Source organism: Mycteria americana, chromosome 1 (genome assembly GCF_035582795.1).
Source record: "Mycteria americana isolate JAX WOST 10 ecotype Jacksonville Zoo and Gardens chromosome 1, USCA_MyAme_1.0, whole genome shotgun sequence".
NCBI lineage: Eukaryota > Metazoa > Chordata > Aves > Ciconiiformes > Ciconiidae > Mycteria > Mycteria americana.
In genome coordinates this window covers 215,909,439-215,923,241 of record NC_134365.1, presented here as the reverse complement: position 1 = coordinate 215,923,241, position 13,803 = coordinate 215,909,439, and the positions used below count along the sequence as shown (strand labels likewise).

The 13,803-nt window shown below is 40.3% G+C and overlaps 1 protein-coding gene across 6 annotated transcripts in view; it reads left to right on the top strand.

The window, feature by feature from the left end:
- The first annotated feature begins 3 nt into the window (after positions 1 to 3).
- Positions 4 to 13,803, top strand: part of LOC142404407 (disks large homolog 1-like) — a 63,230-nt gene continuing 49,430 nt past the window's right edge. The window contains exons 1-3 of one of the 6 annotated variants that reach the window (XM_075491189.1): positions 4 to 240; positions 1,144 to 1,189; positions 1,830 to 2,037. In XM_075491189.1, the coding sequence (XP_075347304.1) occupies positions 2,019 to 2,037 (19 nt within the window). In that variant the 5' untranslated portion in view covers positions 4 to 240; positions 1,144 to 1,189; positions 1,830 to 2,018. Of the gene's footprint in view, positions 2,038 to 7,292; positions 8,347 to 13,803 lie in introns of those variants that run through there. The other 5 variants (XM_075491190.1, XM_075491187.1, XM_075491188.1 and 2 more) reach the window with 5 other exon arrangements.

Here is a 13,803-nt window from a genome sequence, read left to right as displayed (position 1 = left end):
GATTGGGCCTTCCCCGCCGGCCCAGCATGGCGGCTTCCGATTGGCCGCCAGCCGGCGGGCGGGGGGTCAGCGCCCGGCCCGGTGCTCGTTGCTAGGGGCGGCGGATGGCGGCGGCGGCGGCGGCGGCGGCTCCTCCATGGCGACGGGGCTGAGCGGGGATCCTGCAGCCGGCGGCCGGGACGCGGGGACTCCCCCTAGCGGCGCGAGGAGCCTTCGATGGGGGGAGGCCCCGTCCTCGGGGTAACCCGCTGACCCCCTCCCCTTTCCCAGGCCTCAGCACCCCGCACTGGGCGCTGCCTGCGGCCGCCTCCCCTCAGCCCTGCGCCCGCCTCCCCTCAGCCCTGCGCCCCTCTCCCGCTTGGCCCCCTCAGCCCCTGCATCGCCCGCTCCCCTCCCGCCTTGCCGCCCCCTTCCCTCTCCACAGCTCCTTTGTGCTCCCCGTCCGGTCCCCATCTAGCCCCCTCGCCCCGCTTGCGTCTGGCTTCGCCCCACCTCCACCCCCTCCCTCATCCCCTCAGCTCCTGCCTCTTGCCTGTGCCTCAGCAACCCGGGGGAAATGGTCCCCTTCCTTAAAGCTAGCCCGGCTCCTCCAGTTCACCTGCACCCCATCCCAGTCCTCCGCCCTCCGAGCCAGCCCTCTCTGCCTTGTCCCGCTCCAGAAAGCGACAGACAGTCCCCTTTTGGACCGGGACAAGCGAGGGGGGAGGCGAGAGCCCCTGCTCGGAGGGAAGCGGGGACAGAGAGATCCCAATGGTGAACATGAAAGAGCAAAGCAGAGCCGCCCCCTTCACAAGTACAGTTTCCGTCTCCTAAAGAAGACGATGCAAAACAAAGCCCTGTCATGTGCATCACAGCTCCTCATGCGGGGAAGGGAAGCGTTTGGAGCTTGTCCACCTTTTTCATACTTTTTCTTAACGAGCTAGATGAGGAAAATCTATCCCGTTTCTGTTTCTCTCTTTTTGTTTTTCCAGAAAAAGGGAGAGAGAGAGAGGGGCTCATACTGAAGCCAACCAGCTGCGCTTCTGAGTGGGAAACTGGACTGATCTCATGGCTTGCTTTTTATTTCATTAATACTTCATTATCTCTGAAAATGAACCTTTTGTGAAGCTCTTCTCCTAACTCTCCTTATTCCTCTTTCACGAGGTGGCTGCTGTGCAAGGGAAGAAATGGCATGAAGTCAATGACTCCGGTATAAAGCAATCTGCTTTGCCAAAGTGCCCAGTGAGCAGCACTGTCACTTTAATAATTCCAGGTCAAGGGATTGCTTTCCTCGTTTTCAATCCTCTCTTTTAATACATGGGAGGATCAGAGGGACATTAAAGACCGTAAGGCTGGGTGGCTTGCAGATAATAAAAATGAAAGTGACTGGCCAGTGACTTCTGTTGGGTAAGAGGGTGATATTTGAAGGCTGTTGTCTGGTGAGGAAAAAGGGACCTTTTCAGTCTGCTGTGTAGTCACCTAATACATAGCTAGCAAATTTCATTCAAGAAGTGAAAGAAGTTAAAGAGTCACTTTGGATTGTTTTTGTCTTCCTCTTTATTTGGATTATTTGGGCGTTTTTGTCCTGCAAATAATGTGTTTTTGAGCATGTACAGGTGGAGTATTAAGACAGCTGCCTAGAGATGGACTGTGCCTTAATTGTATTACATAAAATCTTTTAATTTTCAAACTTTGCTGCCAGAAGAGGAGTTATAATAAGGTTTTATATTGCCAAGGAACATTTTCTCCTGTATTTTTATAGATTCAAATATATTTTAAAGAAATTGAAAACATCTCTTAAATCAAAAAGCTTCTTTTTTTCCCTTTTTTTTTTTCTTATCTGTGGGAAGCATCGGAAGTCCAATACAAGAAAACAGCAAGTATTGATAGAAATGAAGATTGAAGCTGGATTTCCTAACTGAACTGTAAAAGTATTTTGCAATAGATAGGCAGTTCCTGACCTCGCAAAGTGTTCCAGTAGTACATCGTTAATACCTGTAAATAAGTGCTTGCAACCAGATTCAGAAGTAGGAAGAAGAATGCCAGTCAAGAAGAAAGGTGGGCTATGAAGCTTCATATCTCATATTGCATCTTCATTTTGTTAGATTGTTGATTTCTAGTCCTTACAATTTCAAATTAAAAGTGTTTTAATGGGGGATTGAAATTGTTTTTCTTTTGCACTGAAAATGGGAGAAAAATCTGTGCACTTACAATAATAATTTTTAAAAGTGTTTTTATGCCATGTTTTAAGACTTGTCATGTCAAATTTGGCCTCAAATAGTTATTTTGTAAAGATCAGCCATCATAGATCTTGAACAGACACCAAGAGAAAAGCTTGGCATTTAATTTTGTGAGAAGCCTCTCTTACAAACACTAATGAATTTTAAAATCATAGGTTTAGTCTCTTATCTATTCTTTACACATTTGGCGGATAAACATCAGCCATCACTAGCAGCATAAATAAATAAATAACAAAGTTTCAAGGCTAATTTTAAATAAAAGTTATGAAAGTTGTGTTTTGAAGCTGATTGAACGCGTTTTTTTTAAACGTGATTTTAACTAACTTTGATTTCCATGCTTTAATACAATACGGAAGTACTATCTTTATGACTGAAGGATGGCAGCATTTAAGAAAAGATGACCAGCTTCACATTTTGCCCCTTCTCTCCTAAAGTTTGTGGTTATAGCAAGTATAGAAGCAGCTTTGGGAAATGTGGTTTCCAGTGTTCAAACAAGAATTGGGGAATATTGGGAGGGCAAATTCTTGCTCTGAAAACACTTGTAGACCTTAGGTTATTTCTGGTTCCTTGCAAATATGACACCGATTTAAAATTTCAGAATATGCTTATAGAATAAATGGCATGTGAACCTTTTCTATTCAGATCATCTATCCAGATGTCCCTGGATCTGATGTATCCCTGGATCTGATGATACCAAAACGTGGGGGAAGGAGCAAAAATTGAATGTTACACAACAGCAATGGGAATATAGTCGATGTGACTATGGATTCTTTTCCTTGTAGAATAACCCTTCGGTATCAGTTATGAGTTAACATTTACTATATAAGTATTGATAAAAACACACAGATTGCTAGAGTTATTTTGGTACAAAAAACAATAAATGGATTTTGTGATTGTATTTTACCCGATGACAGTGTAGAAACAAATTTTCAAAACTGAAATATTTTAATGAATTGTATTGTCGTTCAAGCAATTACTTACAATTATGTGTAGTAAAGATGGGAACGCGTACGGAGGAGTACCATCCCTTAATAATTCATCCTGCTGTGCTGTAAACGTGTCACCCTGATGTACTGGTGAGGCTTGCGTACTCTACCTGTTTACAGAAGGAAAATTAAGACCGTCTTTTCATATTTTAAGTCTTAATCCTGAATTAGGTGATTTACACTAAGGATGTTTCTGTGCCGGATCTTTAGCTGTAATTCAGTTTCAGAATACTTGCGGCAGGATTTTTTGGGTGAACTCTTATGGGCTCCTTTGTGCAGGAAGTTAGATTGGCAATCACAGCAGTCCCTTCTGGCCTTAAAAATCTGTGGATTTCCTGTTTCTTTCAAGACAGTCTGGGTCAGTCTTAATGTACATCAAGGCTTTAATTTCTTCTTCTGTCCTATAAGGATATGTGTTTTGACAATTTTAAAATATAAACTCAAGAGACCCAAATATCCTCCTTGAAATACTTTAAACTGTCACATCAGTCAGTGTACTGAAGTTGCCAGTGTGAATGCATTAAAAGGATATTAAAATAATATTGTTAAAAATGTATTTAAGCATGTAAATTGCAGGATTAAAAATGTTAGTGAATCAGCAACTTTATTATATTTTGAATGACTTGTCTAGTCCATGCAATAGACCTTAACTTTCTAAATGTAATTAAAAGCATGCTGGCAACTTGAAACACGCTACCATTTGACATAAAATCTGCTATTGTTACAAGTAATCCCTTCTGAATATTAGGGAGATTGATGGGATTTTTCCCTGTTCTTTTTTTTCCCATTTATTTGCTTTATGCTTTTGACAGCACTTTGTGTCTAACCAGTTTCATATTTCTGTTGGTGAGTTATTTTCGCTTTCTGGTCTTATGTATTTGGGAGTTCATGTCTACTGTCTTTCCCACCCACGCCATCTGCAGAAGTCTCAGTGGGATACTCTCTTCTAGGCTGTGCAAAAGTTTGTATTTCAATAGCAGCATTAAGGACAGGATTATCCCTCTCCCTTTCAGCACTTCTCTATGTGTTGCTATTTTGGATTTGATCAAAATACCCTCCTAAAATCAATCTTGAGACAGAGAAACCTGTAAAAACAAGTTTTAAAATATCCTGATATTTATATATATGGAAGTTGTTACCAAACACAGATTTCTTTGGCGTTGAACCGTTCTTGGTCTTTCTGAAGAACAGTGAATGCATTTTGAGAATTTACCTTTGAAAGAGCTCCCACATCCAGTACTGGTCTGAAATTTCACATAGCTTTGGACCTAATTTACGCTTTACCTTACTGCTTGATACGATGTCTGCCATCTTGCTTTTAAAAATCTAGGCCTGTTTTGTCAGGAAGAAAATAGTTTACTTAATAGTAAAAAAACATATAACTTAGAGGAAGCATTGATTTCTTATTGATGTGGAAAAAAAGGCTTGCTCCTGGTTCTGATCATGTTTGTGTCAGTATGTGATTGCCCTTGCCTGATGTGCTAGAGTGAAAGGATTTTGTTTTCTCACTTCATTCTGGAGGGAAATAAGGCTCCACATTCCCAAGACTATTTGCAGAGCTGGCATGCTTGCTGTCAGTCTCAGCACAAAAAAAAAGTCAAGGCTGGAAAGGGAGAACAGAGTACTCTGCAGGCATTGAATGTGCTCCCTTTGGATAAGGGGCGAGACATTGTATGGGTTATTGCACTATTGCTGTGTGATTAAACAAATGGCTATTCTGTTTGGCTTTTGGTTGCTTAACTACACTTAAAATTTTAAGTACACTTAAAATTTTAAATCAAAGGAGATATTTGGTTTTAGTTCCAAAATTATTTGTTGGACAGTGCCATTTAGAGACGATATGGCATGAACAAATTTGAGAAAGAAATTAATTATTTTCATTTCATTTTTACTTTACTTTCACAAACAAACAAGGATATGTTTGAATACACCTAAAAATAACAAATTGATGGAACTTCTTGAGGAAAGTGTCGCTTCAAAGTAAAATAGTTTTACCATACAGAAGACTGAAGTCAGGTTACTAACTGAAGTCAGGTTTTTGTGTGTTTTTAGATGTCTTCTCTCCCTCCCTCCCTGAGTTACTTAGCTGAGTTGATTTCCGTTAACTGTAAGGGACTATATTTAGATCTGTAATTGCATATATTTTGGATTCATCTATGGAATAGTTAAGGGCATAAAATGTTACTGTAATTCATTCATGTCTTTCACAGTGACGGAAAGAGCTAATTAGATCCATGCTCCTCTGTGATGGAGACCAGATTCCGGTTTTGGAACCCTGTTTGTGATTCACACGGCGATGGCAGGAACCCCCACATCTAGATGCCTGGCTGCACATGTGCTTCTAGACTAACCCTGTCATCGTCTTTACACCTCTAGCTATGTCTAGGCAGTAAGAGATACTTGAATGTTGGGCTTTATAATGCCCTCATCCCATTTTCTGTCTCTGACAGCAAGAGGAATCGTATCTTTAGCCAGATGAAACCTGTGGGCTGCTATTAATATCATCTTGACTCACTCCACCTTTGTAGCCAGTTTATAAAGGCATGCTGATCCTGTTTGTCATGGAATAACTTTTTTCATCATACCTCTTACGTAAAGAAATGCTTTCAAGGACATGTTTTATTAAGGACATCAATGTCAAGAATTTAAAAGTCTCAGTTCCATGTGGACTACTTCTGTGCCATTTAGAAGAATCTGACAGATACGCTTTATGAAATGCTGGATTTTGTAGTGCTAATGCTAACTTTATGTGCTGGTCTGTTGAAAGGAAGGGGTCTAAAAACAACTCGGCAGGAACTTTTAAAGCAAAGTTCATAAAGGACCAGACAAAGCTAGCTCCCATTAATGCATTGGAGTTCTTCATGCCCTAAATCTCTTTAAAACTGGCAACTTCTTTTTAGATAACAAAATTCAAATTTAGGATCATAACTTTTTGAGCTCAAAAATCTTAGTGAATGTAGTTGTAGGCTCCTTACAGCTTGCAGCAGGAAATCCAGCACGTATTGGAGATTTTTGTTTCCCTTTTACTTCTAGTAAGTCACTGGTATTACAGGCTTTTTGTCCTTTCAATTGCTGAACAAGTATTTACAAATAAGTACATGGCTAAAAGGCCACATTTTTCACTCCAAGTTCTGTTCAACTACCTCTCAGTTTTTACAGTGAATTGACTGGAAGCAGTGCAAAGTTGTAAGTTATGTTTGTGGGCTGTGGAAAGAACAATTTTAGTTTTCCAAGAGTTAAACAAACAAGTAGCATAAAATTGCTATCTAAACTTTGCCAACTTTCACCACAAAGCTTTGATTTAAAGATATAGCTGCTTTTATGGCAGTAATCTTTTTCCAGCCAGACATTGTTTCCTCTGTGAGAAACAGTGAGATATTTTGCACACAAAAGGGCTATAGGAGCAGACGTAATACAGAACAAGTCTTTCTTTGTTATATAAATGCAGGCTGCAAAGCTAAGTGGACTCTGGATTTGGAATAGTGACATTTATATTCTTTTTCCAGCTCTACCATTGTTCTGTTATTTGTCAGATGTTTAATGCAGATCCATCCCATTTTAGTTGCCTCACTTACGTAGGGTGCCCAGCTTGTTGTCCTGGAGGGCTTCTTTGGTCAGCAGAGAGAGATCCACCTTCAAAGGGCTTTTTAACCCACCTAAGAGCTGAATTGTCTTCTTGACGATTGTCATCTTCTCTTGCCATAGACTGTCGAGGGAACATCGGGTAACCACACTAACTCACTTGCTTCAGTTAGACGATGTCTCTGTCTCTCATAGGAATTTTAGTGGAAAAATCATCTCCTTAGCTGAGATATTTATGAGAGCTGATGTTGTGTGTTCTGTGAATGCTATAAATGAACACTATTCATTATTTTTGTGGGGAAAAAAGTATTATAAATTATTGTACTGTTAGTCACTAGAACTGGAGGCAACCATAGTGTTGATACAGACACAAGAGGCAGCTGTGCATCCTCTCCTTCATTCCTGTTAAATGCATATTGCACTCAGTAGAAGTAATGGTGTCTTGCATTATAAGCATATCTTTTCCCTTCTTATCCTCTCTTATTTTCTTCTGAATTTGTTCCAGATGGCCAAGTTAGATGTCAGAGGGTGACCATGGAGAAGAGGCTGCATTTGTAACTAGTGGCCAAATGTGATAAAAGATGATTTTGCAGTCCCTGCTTCAGCAAAATGAGAAAAATCTGCCTTACTCCAATTTGCTTATTTTGGTCAGGTCATACCAGGTTATTGCTTCTAACAAATATTTTAAGTTCTGTTTCACTATGGGATCTTCTTGCGTTTACTGTAGATTAAAACAGTGCCAAACAACATCTTTATAAAAATAAAGATCATGTTTTCTCTTGCCACATTCATCCCAGAAATAGCCAGCGAAGCTACCTTGACCTAATGGGTGATGACAGTAGTAACCAACATACAAAATAGGTGAAGAAACCATTTGCTTTTTAACGGCTGTGGTCCAGAGGAGCTTTTTGTGGCATTAAACTCTTTGTCAGGACAAGTTAGTGCAAATGTCCTTAAGTCTGTCTTCACTTTTGGGATGAAGATGTCAATGTTTCCTTCAAAACTCATTTATCAGGGAAATGAATCATGTAGAGTTTCCTGGAAAGAGGGAAGCTGGACAATTTATGGTTTTACAAACAGAAACCGATACTTTATGTTTTACAATGCTCTTTTCTCCCCTGGCTGTATGGCGTGTATCGCATTATGCTGTAGTGGAATAATTCAAGTCACTTTCCAATTCAGTCCTAGGTGTTGTGCACTACAATAATACTGCGTTGCAGATGGATGCCTGCTGAGCTGTGCTTTTAAAAAAAAAACAAACCAAAACACCACAAACAAACCCCAAACCAAACTTTGCAGATCTACAGATTCAATTGTTTAATGTCCAAAATATAGAATTCATTTTCTGGTGTTGCCTGGAGGCATGTGCTTTGTTTATCAACTCAGAGACTCTAGTCTGATACAAAGGTTCTTAAATGAAAAGTTCTAAAGTGAATGTGAGAAAATGTAAGACCATAATGCGTATTTTGGTAATAAATAAATAAAGGTGGTTTAGTCTCATTCCATTTTATTTTTTTGCATCTCTAGAAAGATGTCAGTGTTACTGAATTAGATCTGAATTTTCTTAATTCCACGTTTTTTTCTTTCATGTGAAATAATACTTCTTTTGTATGAGTTTGGAAGTTATTTATTCTGGAACAGACATCTTTTTGTTAGCTTTCTGTCTCATTCCGTTTTTCACATTTAGGATAATTTTGATGTTGAATGTTCTCTTAAAGTAAAAAAAAAATACACAACAGCTGTAATAAGTGTATAACTTCTGGCTTTTACTCTTGTAACTATACATCAACTTCCACTAGTTTTGTGCATTACATAGAATTAGCTCTTCAATGCAGGGCTCTAATAATTTTACACTGTTAAGATGTCAATTTACATTTATTCTGCAGCATAAATAAGAGGTTTTCATTTGGTGCTACATAATTTTGGGGGGTTGTGGCTTCATTTTTCATTCTGCCTTCATATTTGCATTGCTGATTTAATATTAGCATTTGTACACCTAGATTTTAACATTGTGACATTTGAAAGGCAGAAACAAGAAGTTCAGGTGAAGCTACTGACATTTGCAGGGTTTCTGTAGTTTTAGAAGGAGTCTCAGGGCCCCAGAACCTGCTCACTCCAGGATCCAAGACATGAACAATCTGTGTAGCCAGGTCAAGAAATTTGAGAAAGGATCACTAACGAGCAGGCCCAGCGTTACCTTCAACGTGTCTGGGAAAAAAGAGCTCACTGAAAAAAAGGATTGGCCCCGGTGGGATTAGCAGCTGATATCAGCAGTTGTGAAAGCCCTTCTGTGGTCCCTGAAGAGAAGTGTTGTGGTAGGAAGAATCCAGGTCCCAGAGTGAGCCACCGATAAGAAATAAGTGGACTCTTCTTTATTATGGTAAAGCATGATACATAAAACGAACAGATTATACACTAAATACTAAGTATTTTTTCAAGATTTAATTGTAGTTTACAGGAAGGGGTGTGTAGAGGAGGGATACCTGTGGGATTGCAGGGGTCAGATATTCCCGTCTCGGGGCACTAAAGCAGGAATGCAGCTTGGTTTTCAAGATGCTTTCTGATAAGCAGAAATGCTGGAGAAAAGTTTGTGATTTTATGCTGAGCCAGTCACTAACTGATCTTTATAGAGTTATCCTGTTCCTTGGGTAAGTACAGTTAGCTAGTAACGTTTAAAGGAATATATTTAAACCTAAAAAATGCGTAAAAGTAGCAGTCTAACAGAATAGAAGTATGGTTACATGTCGTAAAATCAAGTGTGAAGATACTTAGACAACAAACTTACATTGCAGCTAATCATCATTGATAATTGAATTTTTTCTTAAGGAGCCAGTTTTCCTTATAGTAAATTAGACAAAAAGTCTGATTCTTAAGCAAAAAAAAAACCCCAAGCACGCTTTTATTATCATTGCTTCCCTGGTCATTTGTGTGTGTTTGATGTTTCCTAAAGCTGACGTTACTTCTGTCCAGCTTCATCCACTAGTCTCTGTTCTGCGGCGTTACTGGGTCTTCAGCCAGAGTTTAGAGATTGTGCTTTAAGATAAATTTAATTCCAGAAAAGAAAATAAGAGGCTTTGGAAATGTAAACCATGTACAAAAGTTGCAGGGGCTGGAACTGTTCAGCCTGGGAAGCAGGAGACTGAGTAGGGGAGGGACCTGACAAGTCACACAATATAGAAGAGGCTATAAAGGGTATAATGGCGGTTTGCTTTCCGCGTCAACATCTGGAGGACAACAAGTAGTTGTCTTGATTTATAACAAAAAAGATGGAAATTATATAGTAGAAAAAACACACTAGAACCTTCCAGCACGGAAGTCACATGGTGAGGGGTCTTGTGGCCTTTGTAGGAGGTTACCAGTGCAGTTAGACAGGCACCAATGGGGCGGATGTAAGTCTGGGTCCTTCTGCACAGCAGGGAGGTAAACTGAAAACCTAATAAGGCTCCTCCAGGCTCTATGTGTCTGTAATTTCTGTTTCTCAGAGAATTCAGCTGACAAATCATAGCATAACTCATGCCCTTCAAAGCAATCTGTCTTGCAAAACATTTAGCCCTGTTCGTTGCATCATCTGCACAAATCAAGATTCTGGAACAAGAGGCTGATGTGCAACTTCTGCCGTTCAATTGCTGCCTTTTGCAGTGGCTATTTGTGCAACGGCATGTTAACACCATTCAGTGCAGAGCTGCCCGTCCTCCTTACTCTGGTCCAGTTTCCCTTCACACTTGGATGCCTGGTTTCCCCTTAATATACCTGACCGTACACTATTGCCTTGTTCTGTGAAATTTGCTGTGGTACTTGCATAGCGGTTCTTCTCACAGAATATCTGGCCCATTTCTTGTCTGCTAACAGCATCAAGGTCTAGAATAACAGCACTTCACAACTAAACTGTTCCTAAATTTGTGTTTTGCAGGAAAGCAGGCTGTGCAGAGAATTCACCAAGGCTACGGTTAGTTTGGGGAGGTTGCACTTCTTTTTACAGTTAACGGAGAGCAAGGGCAACTCAGAGTGCAACCTTAACTTTAAAGATCATTCCTTGAAAGAGTGTCTCCACTGGCCCAAGGTTAATCTTCACAGACCATGTGTCAGTCTCCTCTGTATGCTGATCTGGTTCCTAAAAGCTGAAACCCCAGAAATAAGCCTGCCTGCTAATCCCTTAAATGATTAAACCCCCCTTTTTCTACCCGCTTGTTCTCCCTAGCAGGACAGAAGATGGGTTTACGTGTCATGCGTACTCTCAGGAGCTGTTATTTTTAACCCTTTTGCTTGTTTGTTGTGATTGCTCATCACACTGGGTGATAGTATTTGTCACATACGTAATGCCTTATGTTTCCTCAAGGTTGCATAACCCATATGTTGCCTTTTCTTGATAGTTCATTAAAGTCCTATTGCAGATACGAAGGGCCTAGATGCTGAGAGCTTTCTGGTTTGTACAGGGCTACATATTCCCCGTCTGCTTTCCCTCTGTGCAATCTGCTAGATTAATTTGCGTCTCATATTTATGTTTGTATGTGTATATTTTATGATTGTCATTTGTTTAATAGTTCTCAAGCCTTCTGAAGCATTGGAGCCTACAGCTTGTGTTTTTCTCAGCCATCTTAGTGCACTGTTTCTTGTGTTTCTTTCTAAAATTTAACTGGCTTACACCTCCAGTTTAGAAACTTAAGATTTTAAAATACAGTCTCATATAGGGGTTTTAAAGCCCAGGTGTGTGTATGGAGCATTGCGTACTAACAGGATTTATTCCTTTGTGTTTGCTGTTGTGTGTGAAGATTAAGAAAGGTAATGAGTTACTGATGGCTTCGGCTTGGATCAGTGCTGGGGCAAGTTGCCTGGAAATGTCTTACAAAATATTGCATCCCCTCCCATTGAACTATAACAACTCATTTTAATGTTTTGAGCTTTCCAGAGCAGAGGATCAAATCAAGAGATCTTAAAATAATTGAGGTGGGGAACAGTGTTTGCTCAGACCTCTGGCTCTTTTGTCAATGGTTGTCTAAACGAAGGTTTGAACTCTCCAAAAGTAAAAGTAGTTTTGGAGATCCTTTTCTTCTGAAGTTATCAAAGTTCACTGAGAAAACTTCTTTGCTCTCTTTCCCAGTGCTCTGATTTCTCACTTCTATTTTGGCTGCTGCATTTTTCCTCCCCCATTCTTCATGCCTTTTCCAGCTTCAGTGCCCTACATTTTCCCAGTTCTGGTTGTCCAAAAGCTGGAAAGGGTCTCCTGAAATGTGTTGGCGTGTTTTTTTTTTAAAAGTCACCTATGCTACAGACTTCTCAAGTCAGAAAATAATCAAGATCTCTCTTAGGAAAGGGGGCAGATACAATTAGAAAAAAAAAAGAGAAATTGCAGTAAAAAACCCCTTAGTCTTATCAATTCAGGGTTAGAGCTCAACTAATGTTAAACACTCGTCACTGATGAAACAATATTTTCGTTTATTTTAAGTCATCATTTTTCCATACTCTTGCACCCCCAAATTCTTTTCGTTCACAAACTCTGATGCCAATGGGAGGAAAGAAATACAAATATGATCCTAAACTTACCAACAGGCTGTTGTAGGCTTCTGAGCAAATCTGGGGTTCCCTGAGAGGCAGCGGCTGCCTGATACTGCCTTGTGCTGGTGCAGGGCACTGTTAACCACCTGACTGTGATTTCTTGTGTGTGCCAGGCAGAAGTTTCCAGCTCCTGATGAGTTTGGAATCGTATTTGCTTTTTTCCTCTCCATCTTCTGAGCTATCTTGCTTCGTAGCAGGAGCTGGGTGACAGGATCATACCCCTATGGAAGGCAGCAGCAGCTCTCAGCAGACTTGTGGGTGTTCAAAGCATAGCAATTTGTCTGTAAAACCAGTGTTTGGTCCTGCCAGTATTGTGTATGAGTCCATATAGAGTTTTGCCTGTATGGCTTTATTGTGACCAGAAGGAGCTCTAAAGGCTTGAAAATAGGTACGTAACAGCATCTGTCTGAATTATGTGGTGCTTCCGTCATCTGTTTCTTTGTTTTGAGTCATCATCGTTCAACATACCCTGGTTTGAGGAGCTTCGAAAATAGAGCTTCTTGGAGACTGGTTTTGAATCGGTTTTATCTTTCTCGTATATTTTCAGTTAATCATGTTAGTCAAATCTTTTCCAATTTAATTATTTAAATTCATAGATATTCCTAAATTATCTTCAGATCTAATCTCTTTAGTTCATCTAAAGGATAAATGCTTTGAATAACATCTGGGAGATATTTAGGAAAACTGTTTCCTGTATCCTATAGCTGTTCCCATAGACATCATGTTGTGTGAACTGCCATGTGTGGGCATGCCTGTGTCATCCTCTGTCCCATATGAATGCACCGTCCATATCAAAGACTTTTTAATCAACACAGCTGTTTCCATACCAGCAGAGCTGCAGTGCTTCAACTCTCCTGGTACTATACTTCAAGTGCCGCACCAAGTATAGTTAGACGAACTCAAATGGTGTGTAAGTGAAATCCAATCCTGCTGCCTTCAAGCAGGCACAGCTCCCGGGGGTGTTTATATTTTCCTCAAGTAAATAGTTGAGCATTGGGTCTACAGGGTCAACCTAATGTACAGGTATTTCAGAGGACACCATGGAGCTTGTTCCTCTGTAGTGCTGCAGCTGCGTAGTTGTTTAGACCAGTGTAAAGTGTACTTAAAAAAATGACATTCTGATTTCACAGAATTTATGTGCTTTTCTTTACTCATTCGGCAGTTGCATGGGTGTCCTCACAAGCACCGTGCACCTGCACCATGTAAGCACGTAACTCAGTTTTTGTGTACGTAACTCCCATAAGATTTCCAGTCACCTAAACATATTCATGTAATGAAAAGCAGAGTGCCCACCTGTTACACTTTTACTGAAAAAACTGAAGCTCAATTTTTTCTGTGTCTCCTTGCCTATATGGAGTTTCAGTGATTCTAAAATGTGCTTGCAAAAAATGAGAGCATGGCAAAGACCCAGAAATAAACCGAAGAGGAAGGGAATCCTTCTGCTTTAAGGTACTGGTTAGTAT